The sequence below is a fragment of the Gasterosteus aculeatus genome, chromosome 11 (genome assembly GCF_964276395.1).
Source record: "Gasterosteus aculeatus chromosome 11, fGasAcu3.hap1.1, whole genome shotgun sequence".
Taxonomy (NCBI): Eukaryota; Metazoa; Chordata; class Actinopteri; order Perciformes; family Gasterosteidae; genus Gasterosteus; species Gasterosteus aculeatus.
Window position 1 is genome coordinate 7,390,490 of NC_135699.1, and position 17,014 is coordinate 7,407,503.

General features: G+C 43.7%; 1 protein-coding gene across 1 annotated transcript; it reads left to right on the forward strand.

Moving 5' to 3' along the window:
* The first annotated feature begins 4,981 nt into the window (after nucleotides 1-4,981).
* dhx58 (DEXH (Asp-Glu-X-His) box polypeptide 58) lies at nucleotides 4,982-9,330 on the forward strand. The gene is given in 13 exon segments (XM_040191900.2): nucleotides 4,982-5,107; nucleotides 5,239-5,433; nucleotides 5,526-5,730; nucleotides 5,844-6,034; nucleotides 6,126-6,239; nucleotides 6,586-6,718; nucleotides 7,040-7,225; nucleotides 7,317-7,520; nucleotides 7,523-7,566; nucleotides 7,670-7,981; nucleotides 8,074-8,264; nucleotides 8,372-8,465; nucleotides 8,583-9,330. Coding segments are annotated over 12 exon segments (2,043 nt in total). The 5' UTR covers nucleotides 4,982-5,107; nucleotides 5,239-5,253; the 3' UTR covers nucleotides 8,772-9,330.
* The last annotated feature ends 7,684 nt before the right edge of the window (nucleotides 9,331-17,014 follow it).

A 17,014-nucleotide genomic window follows, 5' to 3' on the forward strand; every position in this document is an offset into this window, starting at 1 on the left:
AGAGATATACGTAGAGTTCTTTCATAGAAAACTGGACCTCGGGACCTAAAGCCACGTTGCCTTTCATTACTGACAGACACTTGAACATCCTAGCCATCTTTCATGGGTATAAAGACAAATGTTGCTGGTGGTGTGAAGTCCTTAAAGCACTTAACACCACTGAGTAGTCTTGAAGCAATTCAGTTGTTTGGTTGAATAATTATTATAACGTGGTTGTAAATGAAGTGCAAACACTGAACGCCTGACGGTCAGAGCTTTAGTTTAATTTTATGGCCTGAAGAGAGCAATTTATTTATCATTAAGCAATATTTGTTGGAATGCATTAACGATGCATTCCAAGTATTGTTCTTCGAATCTTTATTTCTTCATCTTCAACTTCTTCTATTTCTTCCGCGCCACCTTTCAACTCCTTCACACTTTCAGCTATTAAAATCCTTCAAATATTAAAATGTTCAGCTCCTTTCTGGCTTGAGGGCTATGACTTTTCAGCTTTCCACCTCTTATGCTTGAATTTATATAAATCAATAATCATTAATATTTTAACATGGTTTTCAAATGGAGTTTGCTTTCAAATCCTCTTCAACTTCTTCAACTTTCAGATTTTTCAGCTTCGCGAATCTTTCAGCTACAGACACCATTTCAACTCTCAAATGTTCACACAAGTCTCAACTATTTTATGAAAAAAACTGCTTCTTGATATCTATTGTACTTTTTTCATAATCACTGATTATGTTTCACTAGTTTTTCGCTCCGTTTCTGACTTTTACATGAGTGTGTATTGCGTCTGCTAGAGGCGGGGCCTCGCAGGCTAGAGTGTGGGGCATCGCAGAAATCTGGTTTAAAAAGTATGGAACTTCTGTCCTTGCAGCCAAAGTATACACTCTAGAGGCTTCATTTCTTCAGATTAATGAGGGTATGGTTGTGCTGATTGGATTAATGTGTTCATGGAATCCCAGAGTTTTTTAGTTTTGGCGCAAGGAGTGTTTGAGTGACACAACCTCTGCCAAAAGCCCCATAGGCTCCAATACAAATCTGCCGACATATTTCTCACAAAAATCCACAAGGTACACGTTCTGTCAACGGCCATAGGAGCCGTATTTATTACCGGACAGACATAAAAAGCACATCCACGCGTTCGGTAGAGTCTTGGGTCTCATACAAACGCCGTATTTTTTAGATAGCTGTTATAGTTTTGCGCTGGTTCTCATTTGTGTGAGGTGTGGATTCTGTGTAACTTACTGCCATGTCTCTGCATTTTGCAGCCGTTAATGATCACAGGTGCGCCGTTGTCGTGGTTACGAGCACTCACACGCTGCAGGATCTGTCTGTGACTCACAGCTGCTCCTATGACCTGATTAGTGGAGTCACATGACGCAGCTATGCTTTCTGTCAACAGACCAATATGATAAAGACACTCGCCCCCCCTCCCCCCTCCACCCTGACCTCTGCTCACTGTTAATCACTCTCAGTCAGTCAGTCTGTCTAATTCTCCTCCCCTCTCCCTCTCTATCTCTTCCTCACCACCCCTCCATTCCTCACCCTCTCACCCTCCCTCCCTCTATCTACACCCCCCCACCCCACCCAATCCAATAGGTGCGCCGTTGTCGTGGTTACTCGCTCACACGCTGCAGGATCTGTCTGTGGCTCACAGCTGCTCCTATGACCTGATTAGTGGAGTCACATGACGCAGCTATGCTTTCTGTCAACAGACCAATATGATAAAGACACTCGCCCCCCTCCACCCTGACCTCTGCTCACTGTTAATCACTCTCAGTCAGTATGTCTGTCTATTTCTCCTCTCTCTCTCTCTCTCCCTCTATCTCTTCCTCACCACCCCTCCCTTCCTCACCCTCTCACCCTCCCTCCCTCTATCTACACCCCCCCACCCCACCCAATCCAATAATTTCAAAATAAAAGCCCCATGGAGGGAATTTTTACTGTAATGTTTGTGATGAGGCCTATTAATTAAAAACTTCTTAGTTTGAATAACAAACATTCTGTTTCCCAACCCCCCTCACCCAATTCCATCATTACAAACTAAAAGCTTCAATGATTATCTGTACCTTAACCATGAAGCGGTTTCGTTGAAATACGCATTGCTCTTTCAAATACTACTATAACCACTACGAATATTACTAGTACTTCTAGTAGAACTACAACTGATACTTCTACTACCATACTACTAGTATTTCTACTGCTATTAATACAACTACTACTAATGTTATTAAAAATACTACTATGGCTAATAGTATCAGTATTCCAGCTGTTTCTACTGCTATTGATACTAAACCGACTTCTACTGCTAGTACTGATACCCAAATTACAACTAACATTACTACAAACAATTTTAAACCTCTTTTTATTCATCTCAGCTTTTGTTATTTCTGTACTTTTTAAAATTCATTTAAGCTCCTGCAACTTCTGTTTTGCAATATTTCACATTTATTTCAGCTGTTTTCATTTCTGCTTTTTCAGCAAATCTATTGAAATTCCTTTCAGTTTCTCCCATTTCTGTATTTTCAGCTATTTCAAATTAATTTCAGCTTTTCTAATATCTTTTATTTCAGCAAATGTATTCAAATTCCCTTCAACTTTCTGTATTTTCAGCTATTTTTAAATATTCAGCAAATGTATTCAAATTCCCTTCAACTTTCTGTATTTTCAGCTATTTTTAAATATTCAGTGCAGCTTTCAGCTTTTTGCATTCCAACGCATTTTCAGCAGGAAATGCCTTTTCTAGTATTTTGTATCATCTGCTAACCGATGATAAAACACATTTGTTGCCTCCTGGTTCTCGAGTAGGTCGGCAGGGCATCAAATATTGCTAAACAAAATAATTTCCCCAATGGTTGCCTTTTAAGAAAACCCTCTTTTCGTGTTAAGACAACGTCGTGGATGTGTAGTTTACACCATTAATATGATCCCCACTGTTTACACATCATTTTTCATCGGCAGGGGTTCGTTCCCAACCTTTTAGGTCACACTCTAGTTGAGCTTCTACCACGACGGCAGGTGTTGATACTTTGGTTGTGTTGCCAGACTCACACATGAGCTCAGTAGCCTATTCAGTTTTACTAAAGGACAGTTGACTGTTTGAATTATATTTTCTTTAAAGAAAAAAGGTTTAGCTGTTGTTTAATTTGTTTTTATGCTGACAAACTTTTAAATATTTGGTCAGCGCTTCCTGCGTTGCATCCTTTCATTGGAAGTCGCTGTCCGATGCTCGTTGAGTCTGCTTGTTGGATGTTTCGTTGACGTGTGTGTGTTTTTTGTACTTGAATCACGACTAGCTTGGAGTTACTAAAGTGATGTCAGCATTGCATTATTCAGTTGTCGTTTCTGTATTTTCCCCCATAATCTATCTATGCTGCATTTCAGATTTTCTTAAAGGGTCAGTCTGAGGAAAGGTTCCACCTGTTAGAGGATGGCTACTGTCTCTAGTTGCCGTTCACTGGAAGTGTAAAACTATCAATGACTATTACTTCATATTAATATATAACTCTCTCGTCAGTTGACTTAACTGAATCAGCGTTTGTGTGACAAAATGAAAGACCCTGCAAGAAAAACCTTTCACTTGTGATACTACCACAATATCAACAATGGGCGTACCAGATTAGACAAAAATAAAGAACTGATCAGAATTTGGTTGTCAAAGTTCACTGACTTACAAAATGTTTTTCTGTCTCTAGTTTATTTTGTTTTCGTGTAAGTTTCAGGATGAAAGGACGGTGATTGATTGATTGGCTCGGGCGTTCCACCATGAGACAGTGATTCTACTTTGGGTCACTGAAGGTTTACTGATTAACTCGATCACAGAAACAACTTGAGTGTAAGGAGACGTGCTGAAGCTGCAGGAAATCTGCAGACATGATTATTTATATATAATATATATAAAAACTATTATTGTACAACAATACAGTGCGTCAGCGCTTTCAGAGCCTTTGGTAACTTTGTTTAGTTGAGGCTTGATAACAAATGTATCCTGTATAACTGCCTACAGTCACCTACATCAGTATTTGGTATGTTAGTGGATCAGAAAGTGTATTCCGTGTGTGTGTGTGTGTGTGTCTGTGTATCTCTATCTATATATACTATTAGCTGTTGTTGCTCCATAGCCTCCCTCAGTAGGACCATTCCGTGGACACATTCCACAGGTTTTCTCAATCACACACGTGATGACAGATATAAAAGGGCGTCATTAAGGATGAGTGTTCTCTGCATGTCAATCTGTTAAACAAAGTATTGTTAATATTACATATGTGAAATACGTTTAAGAAGAAAACAATCCCAGTATTTGGAGTATTGTTTTAAATTCTTTGAAATGTTCTTCCCCTATACTTTTATACACAGGGATCTAGTTTTTCTTCTTACGAGTGTAAAGGTAGTTCAGCTCAGAATGTGTCGCAAACCCTTTTCTTGGATTTGAGGATTGTATTATGTATTTATTGTCATGCATATTTAGATGATTTGTGTCCAGGTTATTGCTTCATTAACAGTTCACAATGTGGTATTCTACATTGCTTTATCACTTAAAAAGGTGGTACATGTGCAATTATCCACACAATTCAGCGTTTTGCTTGATTTATAACCTACTTTACCAAAGTCCAGCATGACTTGCAACTGAAAGCTAAAAAGTTGAGAGGGCAGAAACCATCCACGTGAAACTTACTGTAACTACACAATAGTAAGTTTTGTTTTCCTGATGTGACACAGAAGAAGTAGGGCCCATTCAAGGAGTCTGCACACGCGCCGGACCTTTCCAACACTCTCAACACGCCTCAGCAACAAGCCCCTAACTGAATACACACATCTCTACGATACACACTAAATAAAGGCCCGACCGTAGTTTCATCTATTAAAAAAAAAGAAAAGGTTGGAATAGAAACCAGACTTTTTGTCGTCCAGGCTTCACTGTCGCTGCGTTGGAGGGTAAATGCGTTGCTGCTCCGGAGCCTCCCTCAGCGGGCCCCTCTGAGCTCACCGCGCTTTTACTTTCGTTTTCCCTTCCCAACATCACACAGCTGATCAAGCCACTTTAAAGCCCGATGACTGGCACCGTGTGAAGGCAGTGGACAAGGAGAACCCGGAGACGCCGCACAGCTGAGCGGTGAGTTCGTAACAGCGCTCAGATACACGATGGCTTCTGTTCCTCTGATCCAGCCCAACTTCATGGCCTTAATGGTCACAGTCTGGGGTGCATTGGGGTCAATATTACAATTCTGCTGTGTTGGTTTACAGAAGAAAAGGTGCAGGATGGCAGAGGATTTAGAGCTGCGTGGATACCAGGAGGAAGTGGTCGAGAGGGCTCTTCGGGGAGAAAACGTAATCATCTGGCTGCCGACTGGAAGTGGAAAGACCCGCGCTGCCGTCTATGTGGCCAAAAAACACTTGGAAACCACCCGTGGGGCTAAAGTGGTGGTCCTGGTAAACAAGGTACACAGACTACACACACCAGACAGACTCATTCTTATACATATAAACGGAGGTGTGGCCCAAAATACGGATCTTTTATGTGTGTACTACAGGTTCACCTTGTAGCACAACTTTACACCAAAGAGTTTGAGCCGTACCTGGGCCATGGCTACACCCTGGTGCCAGTCAGCGGGGACAGCACGGAGAAGGACTTCTTTGGACCCGTGTTGAAGGACTCAGACGTGGTCATCTGCACAGCGCAGATCTTGTACAACGCGATGACCAACATGGAGGAGACCAAACACGTTGAGCTCTCAGGTCAGTAGGAGCGAGCATGAACACGGTCATGATGTCGTGGTGACTGCCTGAAAGGGTGTAGGGTTTCCTAATGGAGTTAATTGTACCTGTGACGCAATCGTGCTTCTTTGCAGATATTACTCTACTGATAATCGATGAGTGTCACAACACCCACAAGGAATCGGTCTACAACAAGGTGATGGCGTGCTATGTGGAGAAGAAGTTGAAAAGAGAACTCCCATTGCCACAGATCTTGGGTCTCACTGCTTCACCGGGAACAGGAGGCGCCAAGACCCTGGAAAAGGCCGTGGACCATGTTCTGGAGGTCAGGGTTCAGCTCGTCCCTTTAGGTTTCCACTCAATGTGTCACTAATATGATTTAGTCTTTCTGATCATCACCTTCCTCTCCTTCTCAGATTTGTGCAAACCTGGACTCAGCCATAGTTTCGACTAAAAACTGTGTGTCCGAGCTGAAGCAGAAGGTACCCAGACCCGTCAAGCAGTTTGACATTGTGGACAAAAGGCTTGAGGTAAACTCTGTTTGCTCTTTGCTCTCTAAAACAACTAATATTTCCATTTAAAAGCATATGCTGTGGTAGACAGAAATGATGCTATCCAATATCATTAGACCTGACCTGCGTACACAAACACAAAACATAAAACAATGTGAAAGATGTGATAATCTGCACTGCCATGTCATTCATATTTACAACCTTGCTGCTTAACGTTTCTACTGCTCCATGTATATTTCACACTGTACATATTATTCTTATTTATATATAGCACATAGATATACTCTGCACTTTATCTGCCTCTTGCACCTCTGGTTAGATGCTGAACTGCATTTCGTTGTCTGGTACCTGTACTATTGTCTAGGACCCATTGGGGGATCATCTTAAGCGCATGATGGAGATGATCCATGAGTACATGAATATTCCCCCGGACTTCAACCTGAGAAAGTGTGGCACACAAGAGTATGAGGCCGATGTGGTGATACTGGAGCAGAACGGTAAAAATCCATTACCTTTTGTGATGACAAGGAGAACAAGTTACTTCTGTTGAGGCCGGTAATTTGTTTTATCAGAGAGTCTTTACATCTTCCACCGCAAACTAAAAACACACCTCCTCAGACTCTACCTTGACTAAAAAAAAATTGTAGCACTTAAATTGTACTTATAATGGCTCTTATCTATAGCAAGTCGGCTTATTTGATGAAATTGTTCTTTTGAGTTTGTATCCTTAGTATTGAAATGCACTTATTGTAAGCTGCTTTGGATAAAAGTGTCAGCTAAAGGTAACGTAACGTAATGTCTTGAATAATTTGGATCAGGAGTCAAACAGAACAACCGACTGCTGGCACAATGTGCGCTCCACCTCAGACAGTACAACGATGCCCTGCTCATCAACGACACCCTGCGCATGATGGATGCTTATCGCTCCCTAAACGAGTTCTACAAAAACAAGTCGACCACAGCAATTGACGGAACAGACTACTTCTTGGCGGGACTTTTCCAAGGTAGCGCTCGAAAAAAAACGAGTTACTTGTCCATTTGTATGCACATGACTTGCATTGATGTTAAGCTCACAATGTCGTCCACACAACTCAGAGAACCAGGTGGAGCTGAAGAAACTGGCGGGAGATTCTCGCTATGAGAACCCAAAGATGGGCATGCTGGAGACCACTCTGCTAACACAGTTTGGTCCAAGTGTCAAATCGAAGGGGATCCTCTTCAGTAAGACGCGTAAAAGCATCTATTGCCTGAAAGACTGGGTCCTCGACAATAAAGCCTTGCAGGAAGCCGGCGTCAAGGCGCCATCCTCACCGGTGCTGGAAATGGTAACACTCACATGACGCAGGTGCGGACGCACACAATCCACGAGCGTTGAGTCCTTCTAATTCAAGTACGAATAGATGCGTTTCTTTTCTGCCCGACTCAGTGCTTACATGCTTCCCCCGCAGCAAAAGCAGGCGGACACGATCCGCGATTTCCGTGACGACAAAGTCAACCTCCTGATCTCCACCAGCGTGGCCGAGGAAGGCCTCGACATCCCTGAATGCAACCTGGTGGTGCGCTATGGGCTGCTAACAAACGAGATTGCCCAGCTGCAGGCCAGCGGACGCGCCAGGGCGAAAGAGAGTCGGTATTCGGTGGTCGCCGATAAAGGGGGGAAGGAAGTGAGGCGGGAGCTCACCAACGAATGTCTGGAGAAGCTGTCCATAGAAGCCATTGCTAAGGTCCAACAAATGAGTACCCCAGAGTTTCGCACAAAGGTGAGGGGCCCGCGGTGCTCCGTCCGATCTTCATCCTGTATTCTCCTCGCGTGGTGTTTCCGGTGCCACCTTTTGTTTGTCTTCGTCTCCAGATTGCCAAGCTACAAAAGGAGGCAGTTTGTTTGAGAAAATTGACGGAGGCGGGCAAAAGAGAGAAGAGAGGTCGCAACACTGCCGCCAGCGTCAAGCTGTTGTGCCGAAACTGTTTGAAGGTTGTGGCCTGCGGCAGCGACATCAAACTACTTGACGACATGCACTATGTCAACGTCAATCCCGATTTTGAGTGAGTTGATCTCTTCACGGTACAAGAGTATGTGCAAAAGCATTTGACGGCTAAAGTGTTTACAAAATGTCTCAACTGCTCCGATCACGGCTCATCTTTGCTCTCAGGAGACACTACACCGTCGGTGGGGAAGTGAATATCGACAAGAGCTTCGAAGACTGGGAGCCCGGGCGCACCATCAATTGTAGCACGTGCAACCAGGTACAGTGGGTCCTCTGTCAATTAAAGCTCAGTTAAGACTGTCCTGCTCGAGGCAGGTCAGCAACTGCCCGGGATGTGCGCGGGGTGTCAAATGTTATTCTTCCTTTATATTCACAGGACTGGGGATTTGAGATGAAGTACAAGAAAAGGGCCGTGCTGCCCAATGTAGCTATTAAGAAATTGGCCCTGGAGACTCCACTCCATGGCAGGATGACTGTGAAGAAGTGGAAGGACGTCCCTTTCACTGTCGAGGACTTCAGCTTGGAAAAGTATTGCCAAGACAACTACCCTGACATGTTTGACTGAGACACCTGCAGGAGAGCTCTGTGTCAGTCCCCCCCACCCGCACACTCCACATGTTACCTTTTACTGGTGTTGGATTACCTGTGCTCATTCAGAGGGACCATCGTATTCTTAAAATGTCCTGCTCACGCACTTGCATTCATTCGGGGGCTGGCGGGCCAGTGAGGCAGCAGTGTGCCGATCATGCATGAAATTAGCGTGACAGCTTTGTTTATGCCCAAGGAACTGCCTCCTTTTCCTCCGCTTCATGCCAAGTCAAGCACAGAAACAAAGCACCCAATGAACATGGACTGTAACCATCATGAACACTCGGCGTGTCCTCACGGAGATGAACTCTCTTTAACCGTTTTAAGATGTTTTTAATTAGAAACTTAGTATGCATGTAGGTGTGTCTGTGGTATGTGGATATTATGTGTACTGATTATCTGAAATAATGTGCTTATTTAAGTGTTTTACAGGATACACACTTTTAAATCATCTTTTTAATTGTAATTATGGACAGTATAAATTGACTAACAAAACCGGCCACATTTTAATAAACATTCTTCTTAAATGCCAAAAAGATTGTTTTGTAATGTCTATTAACCACTAGGTGTCAGTGTTGATCAGCCAATTAAGTCATTTTCTCCACAGTAAAAATGCGGTCGAGGAAGAAAAACTTGCAACTCTTCTTGCACTCCTCAAACTTTGCGAATGTATCCTTGAGGGGGACACATGTTCCCTAAAGGGTTTCACGAGAGCAGCTCATTGTTTGGTACTAGCAGATGGTTGGCTAAACAACGCAGATACGTGAATGTGACATCTGGAAAAGAAAAGCAGTGCACTAAACTGCCAGAAAAGGGAGTACTTTCACATGCAAACATGGGTTATAATATTGTAACTGTGGATGCGTGTTGAGATATGTATGATGTCTAAAACAATGTGTGCAAAAGCTTCTATTTGAAGAATGAATGAAATATTCCCCAGATCCCCAATCCCCAAACAACAGTTTTGACCAGCTGAGAAACCGTCTCTGCTGAATCTTACTTTTTACTGCATGTATCAAGCTTAATATCTTGCAGCACAGCTTCGGCTATACGAGCACCTTACGAATCAAAGCAGCAGCGGGGAAGGGATTCATTGTATTGAGTAGTTTTGCTGTTGAGCCACAACATCTTTATACGTATCTCTAGGCAAGACGTGATTAGGTCAACATCACCGTGTCGGATAGACCGTAATCCTTCCAAATCTGGCAGAGCGATGGAGTCAGTGCAGCTGCCACGGATGTAATCACGCTACCAGCCGGCTCTGTTAAGGTGTCATGCCTGATTCTGATTCCGGCGGGCGGAGCGGAGCCCTTCAGTGTGTGATTTACTCTGATCAGGCTCAGGCTCTTTAATCAACGCTGATTACCTCCTTTTTACTTCCCGGCTCAACACCCCCCTGCATCTTAATTGCAATTAGCTCTCTTCTGAAGTTACAGCAGGTTGGAGTAGTCGAGCAAAGGATGTGTGCGTTGTGGATGTGTCTGTGTGAAGGCCCATATAGACTCACTTTCACATGTGACTATTTGTCTACTATATGTTCCACTTAATGAGCACTTCTGCTCTGTTTCTAACTTGAGGGGAAGCACACCTGAGTTGAGAGACACATCATGCAGGATCATCTTAAGCTATGGGCACAATATATAAGATTTCCAATATGTGATGCAAAAACGCTTTAACTCACTACATAACTTCCAATTCATTATTATTGAAAGTTGAAAGCAAGATGGAGCTTTTCTGCATGTTTGTAGGGTTCACTGTTTTTTGAGGGCATGTTTAAAAATGTTAACAACAAGGGAAACTGATAATTGTGTTGGTTTTAAAATATTTGAATAGAACTTTACTGAGGTGTGTAACCCAGCAACAATTTCTAGAACCGAGCAAAATATCAAATTTGAGTGTGTTTCGCTCAAAGGCAATCTGAATGTCACCGCGGGAAAGTATAATGCGCATGTTTACTGTTTGCTGACATTTTAGGAGTTAGTAGAGAAAACAGAGAAAACAAACTTTCAGGAGAGTTTGGTTGTTTGTTATTGTTTCATTACAGATGAATCCTGGCATTCGCCGGCTGTCGGCTTGCATGTAATCGACAATCTTTTGCCTAACTGTTACCTACTTGTACAAGAGGCTAGATCAGACAACCTTTGTTGATCCATGAAAGGCTTGTCACAAAAAAAATAAAAGGATATTGACGCCCCGCATCAATTAAATGCATCACAGAATACCTCGGGGGGGCCCTCACCCTACAGTTCTACATCTATAAATTAGTTTTTAGTACGCAGAGTAGTCTGCACACTGACACAAGGCAACATTTAGACGGGCTACAGATCCATCACACGGTCAATTTCCTGACTGTCGACAGAAAATCCCACCTGTTCGGCCAGCGTTGCGCATGAAGTAAGTGAGACACGCTGTCGTCACACACGGTCTCTCTCTCTCTCTCTCTCTCTCTCCAGGACACAGATGGAGACAAGGACAGCCACAGATATCTCCCGCAGTGCAGTGGGCCAGGGACCTGGGTGGGCTTTTCCCAACGGACCCAGCTGTTTGTCAGCCAGCTGCTTGTGTTGTCAGAGAGCTCGTCGTGTTGCTTGTCGGCCCCGTCGTCGAGGTCGACAGGACGTCACCGTCTCTGGTGACAGCGGTGGTCCAGGCTGTTCCCAGTGACGGGCCTGATTATGACGTCATGCTGTGTGTCACCTGCACATATTTATAGTTCAAGGCGGTTTTAAAGATGCCTGTGTGTGTAATTATTAATTTGTGGGAAGTTTGGGTATACGTCTCTGAGATCTCTGTGGTTTATTGACCGGTTTTGGTGCCGTTGTGTCTTGTCTTTACGCAACACAATCCTTTCTGCATTTAGGTCTCACGGGTTTGACGCTTTCAAACCATTTTTCAACATAAAAGCTTAGACGGTACGCAAAGGGCGCATCTTCGTTGGCAGACGTCTCCTTTGATTGAGGACGTCGCTCTCTTAAGTGAACTGGATCGGTGCCAGAGTGGAGTGAGCCTATTTCACCCGTCATTATGGAGCAGATAAAAGAGACTGTTGTCTCTGCTTTCTTTAGTCTGCTCCTCCCGGTCTCGGCCCTCTCTTCTGTCCTCGTTTTGACAGAGCCGGCTACTCTTAGTTGAGATACTCAAACACGAGCTGCTAATAAATTATTCTTCAGGACCTTTGACTCCCCTGCAGATTGTTCAGTTGTTTTATTATGGCACAAGAAAAAAATCCTCTTAAAACCCCAAATAAGTGCAGTAGTCCATAAAACGTTTCGTTGAGATGCCTGTGAGAAGAAGACGCCGTTGACAGACACATGATCTGAAGTAGTCAAAGCGTTTGTCCATGTCCAAGTGTCCCTGTGCATCGCCGTGTGTGTGAATGTGCCTTTCTGTCCTCCCTCCTCTGTCTTGGTCATTGACTGCGGTTTGTGTTGCTCTAATCCCTGTTATTAATCCATGTTGAGTCGTTCAGGCTGGAGGGGATTATCGTGGACGGCAGCCCACACTTTGTCATTTACTCTTCTCTACACTGATGACACATTTTATGTGTGACGGTTAACTAAATAGATCCAACCAAATCAGCAAAAACACTCAGTTTATACAGACACACGGACAATTAAGTGTTGCTAAATGTGTACTTAGTTATCTATTGTGCCGTGAAAACCTCCACCCGTATGATGCAATCAAGGCTTGGACATGCCGGGGCTTTTATTTCCTAGAAATGACACTGTTGTGTGAAAGTCATTTAAAAAAAGGAATACTTAAGCAGCCTGAAATGGTCTGACAGAAAGAGAGAATAATATTAAAAGAAAAACAATAGGGACCCAAAGTAAGTAAAGAAGGTCAATTGTAGAAGGCAGAATAAATAGAGCTATGAATACTATATAAAGTGGAAGGTTGAATTAGAGGAGGAAGTGCTGTATATGTCCTGAAGGGGGAATCTTTCTGTATGCATGCGTTCGTCATCCGTAACCTTGGCAGGACACTCACAAATCTGATGTAAACAGAAAGAGACAACAGGAGTCTCATAGGGCCAGTTGATAAGCAGCGTCACAAACCCTGAGCAGCGCAGTCAATGTAGAAAAAGCCTCGTTCCGCGCAGGCGGCAGAGATAAGTAGAAGCTCATATGGCATAGAAAGATTTCCACGGGTTTACGAGACTTCGGCCCAGTGAGGTATCGATGCCCTGAACTCTGATGGTTTTCTTACATTTCAGGCATGTGGGTTGTGTTAATTTCCAACACTGTAAATGGAGAATAAGAGAAAACCAGTGTAACTGTTAGAAAGGGGCATCAATAGAGGCTCAAGTAGGAAATAGAATTACTGGAGGTGTGTAGATCATCCTGAATAAAAGGACATCCGGAAGATTAATCAGAAAAATGTTTAAAAAGCGGCAAGTTACAAAATTGAGCAACTTTTGGAAAATATATTCACATTCCTTCTCCTCCTGCGCCTCGTGCAGGAGAGCAACTGCCGACGGAAATTTTCAACCAAGTGCTTCAAATGTTCTTTTGTCATTGTGGTCATCATCATCCTCCTCATCATCGTCACCGACCACGAAAAAAAGCAGCAGCAGCAAAATAACAAATGGAGTCTTCGATCAGTGTGTGGGAGCTGCAGGTCATGGGGCTGCAGCTTTGCCTAATAGAGGCACTACATTAACTGCTTGCGAGTTTTGACAGATCCAATTAGAATGAGCTCCATACGTCTGCCCTGCCCCCGAGGCAGCCTCTCACACACACGCGCCCCCATGGCAGCATCCAGCTCGTCCCCGGCTGGAATATCCTCTCTGGGTCTCCTTGGCCGCAGCGCGAGGAGATGCGGCGGCCGAGCGCGCTGTTCTGTCTTTGGTTTCTGTGGTTTGTCTTGTGGCTTTTTGGGGGTATTCTCGTGAAACTAATCACATACTGAACAAACAGCCATTACTCAAAAATCACGTTTCCTCCCTGAACACCGTTCAGTGCATCCCTCAAAATGTCCATTCTCGTCCTTGTTGAAGCTGCTTCTCTTTCGTCCATCATGTCCAAATTATAGGTTTTGTGTGTAAGGGGGAAGAGGGAGCCATGCTTCTCAAGATGGAGCACAGCGAAACATCACACTCCAGCCAAGGAGAGGAAACAAAAACAGGCTCATTTTTGCAAAATCTACTATTTTGCCCTCATCCGACGCCTGCTTTCTTTGTGTACCCCTCACTCTCCCTCGAGGCGCACTCCTCCCTCTCAATTATTCCGGGCAAACAACGCACATGTCAATCTTTTCCCTTTCAATAGCTAATGGTCTATCTATCACCCTCTGCCCAACAGTCAAGCCAATTATTGTGATCAAGCTGTTGAAAGTAATTTTCAGTCGCAGCGCAAGGACAGTGCCAGACTGACAGCGTTGTCTCACTATGTCCATTGTTAAGCGAGGGACAACAATGAATAAACCACAGTAAAACCGCCCCAAATGGATCCAGAAGTAATTTCATATCTGGACCATTCTATTACGGTTTTGTGTGCATCATTTCCCTGTTGGTCCTTCCCTGTCACACAACGTGCACGTGCAAACCCGCGGCTACGCTGTGCCATGAATCAAAAATGACAAGTCAGCGTGAGTGCTGATAAATAAATGACTGTAGTGTTTTTCTTACACTTGTGATGCAGAGACATCAGCCTAAAAATGCCAATGTTTAGGAAAGGGGGCGGAAAATGCTTGGAATATTCACTGTTGATAACGAGCGTCAGCATCACGCCCCTCCTGCTACTCGGCTGTCAGAGGCCCCGAGGGGCCCCGCTGGTCACTGACTGCACTCCCTGAATGGATATTTTCAGATTTCTGGGGGAAAAAATGTATTTCAGAGAGAAGCAGGCAGAAGGTTTTCACAATATGCCCTTTGAAGGGTACATCCAAGGTATCAAACTGATTCAGGCAGCAGAAAAAGACGACCGAGCGTCGTGCGACTGAAATCCCACAACCCAAGATCTAAAGAGAGTTTTAAACCTGGAAGAAAATATAATTTTGTCATAAACGCAGGAAAAAGATGATGATTTGTCCAAACGATGTTGAATGAGAATGGTATAAAAAAATGTTTTTTTTTTTGCTGATGTGAGCTATGAGACCCTGATGCCGGCCTTTGATGTGCTCTCCATTGTCTTGTGGAGCTGCAGGAAATTGAAAGGCGAGATCGGGGGAGTGCTGGCGGGGGAGAGAAAGGGGAGGAGGACGCGCAGCACGACGGGGTTTTCTGGGACACGACAGACGGAAATGAGAAGACCCTGCGTGACCTGCAGGGATCTTGCTCTCAGAATGTGAGGACATACGGGGAAATTTCTCATCGAGAAAACACAAGATCAAAGAAGTGATTTCTTTTATACCTTTTTTTTTTACTCACTAAGAGAAGGTTTAATATTTCTGAAGCCCACGCTGCCTCTTAGCACTCCATCTAAAGCTCTTATATTCTAATTCAGAGAAAGCACTAAACCTTTGGAGAATTACACAAAACACTCCTGCTTGGAGAAGTTGTCCCTTGATGGTTAAGAGTTACGTTTTAATGGATGCAGTATTTGATATATTGTTTTCCGTGCCTTGAGCACAAAGCTTTCTTTCTCTGTCATTCTCCTCAACACTGTAAGTGCTTTTTCTGTACCTGTCAATGAACACACACTTTCCCATATTTCTTCTTGAGCTGATGAAATGTAATGACAGCACCAACTGGCTGTTTGAGGGTGGGGAGTAAAAAGAGGTTTCGTAGCTGATGATTCCATTTCTCCTCTTTTTGAGTCTCTGTTTCATATTTGTTGTGAATATGATCCAGTATTTCAACCATATTCCATGGGTTTGTCCACTCGGTGCTATAAATACAAGCCAGAAATTGCTCCTCTTCTTTTTTTAGGTGGCATATTCATAATCCTGTTTTCGACTGAATTATATATAATTTCTGTCTTAACAAATATTGCTGCTTCTCCTGAAAACAAGCTTAGACTATTATTTCTAGTGCGATGGCCGGTCACCACAATAATGGCACTGATTGCATCTAAATGTATGTCGCTGGACTTCTCTCATGTGGGTCTCGACTGTTTAAATGATGAAGAGCGAGATGAACGCAGAGGACCAATGAAGGCAGTGCATTCAATCAGAATATGGAAGCGCTGTTCATTTCCCACTATTCCACTTCGGGGAGAGAATGAGGTGGGAAGCGTGATGTGCAACAGGTCTGACCACGGAAAGTGGGTTTGCTCTGGCGGGAAATGGCTATTTACGTAGCTGAATTTGCACTGGGCCTTTCTGACATTTTTGTAGCCCTGCAGGGCAAGAGTAACCTTCACCCGAAAACAGAACAATTAAAGAAACGGGGAGGAGGGGGTGGGGGGGCAGAGGAAGAGGTGGGGCAAGAGGCAGGTGAAGTGATTGCAGCGCAGAGCTGAAAATGATTGCAGAAGAAAGGGAGTGAAATAAAGAAATATGATTTGCCGTTCATGCAGAGCTGTGAGGGGGCTGCTCTTTAGAAAATAGAGGGCGTTATGGAAGGATGTGCTGGAGAAGGTTAACAAAATACATACGCAAAACGTATTTCAGCATTACCCTAGCAGCCTTACACCGCTCAAATCAGTCAGCCTTGAAACATCTGAGCTGACATGACAGAGAAATTATGCATGTATAACTCGAAATGGCCACGCACAACAGTGCAAGTTAATATCTTCTTCATTCTCAATAGATCTGACATGATAATGTGCATCGAAGTGTCCTTTTTGCTCTATTATTGTCTGGCTTCGGTGAACGACTGAGTACAACCAGGTCTCCCCATCAATTACTTTCATCACACTGCGTTACCTCGACTTTCAATCACAAACGCAGTCAAAGTTTGTGTTTCTGTGGGACAAAGTAAAAAATAACAGAAAGAAACAGCCAGACTGTGTATTACATGACTCATTCCGAATCTTTCTCGCTCTCTCTCCAAAATATTCCCCTGATATAATTGTGAATAACCTTGTTTCCTGATGAAAATGTTGCACCATTGCTGGGATGATTTATCAGGTGATCATCAGACAGGAGAACCTGTGAGGGAACAAAATTATTTCCATGTGCCTGCGTAGCCAAAGAAGGGCCGATTATATCAGTAGATTCAGCTAATTGACTGTGATTATGAGCAGCCTCATTTCCTACAAATGACTCCTATGCTGAGCCACGAGTGCTAGAATGCACCATTTTTCTTCTACGTCCTTCTTTTCAAAGCATAACAATGTC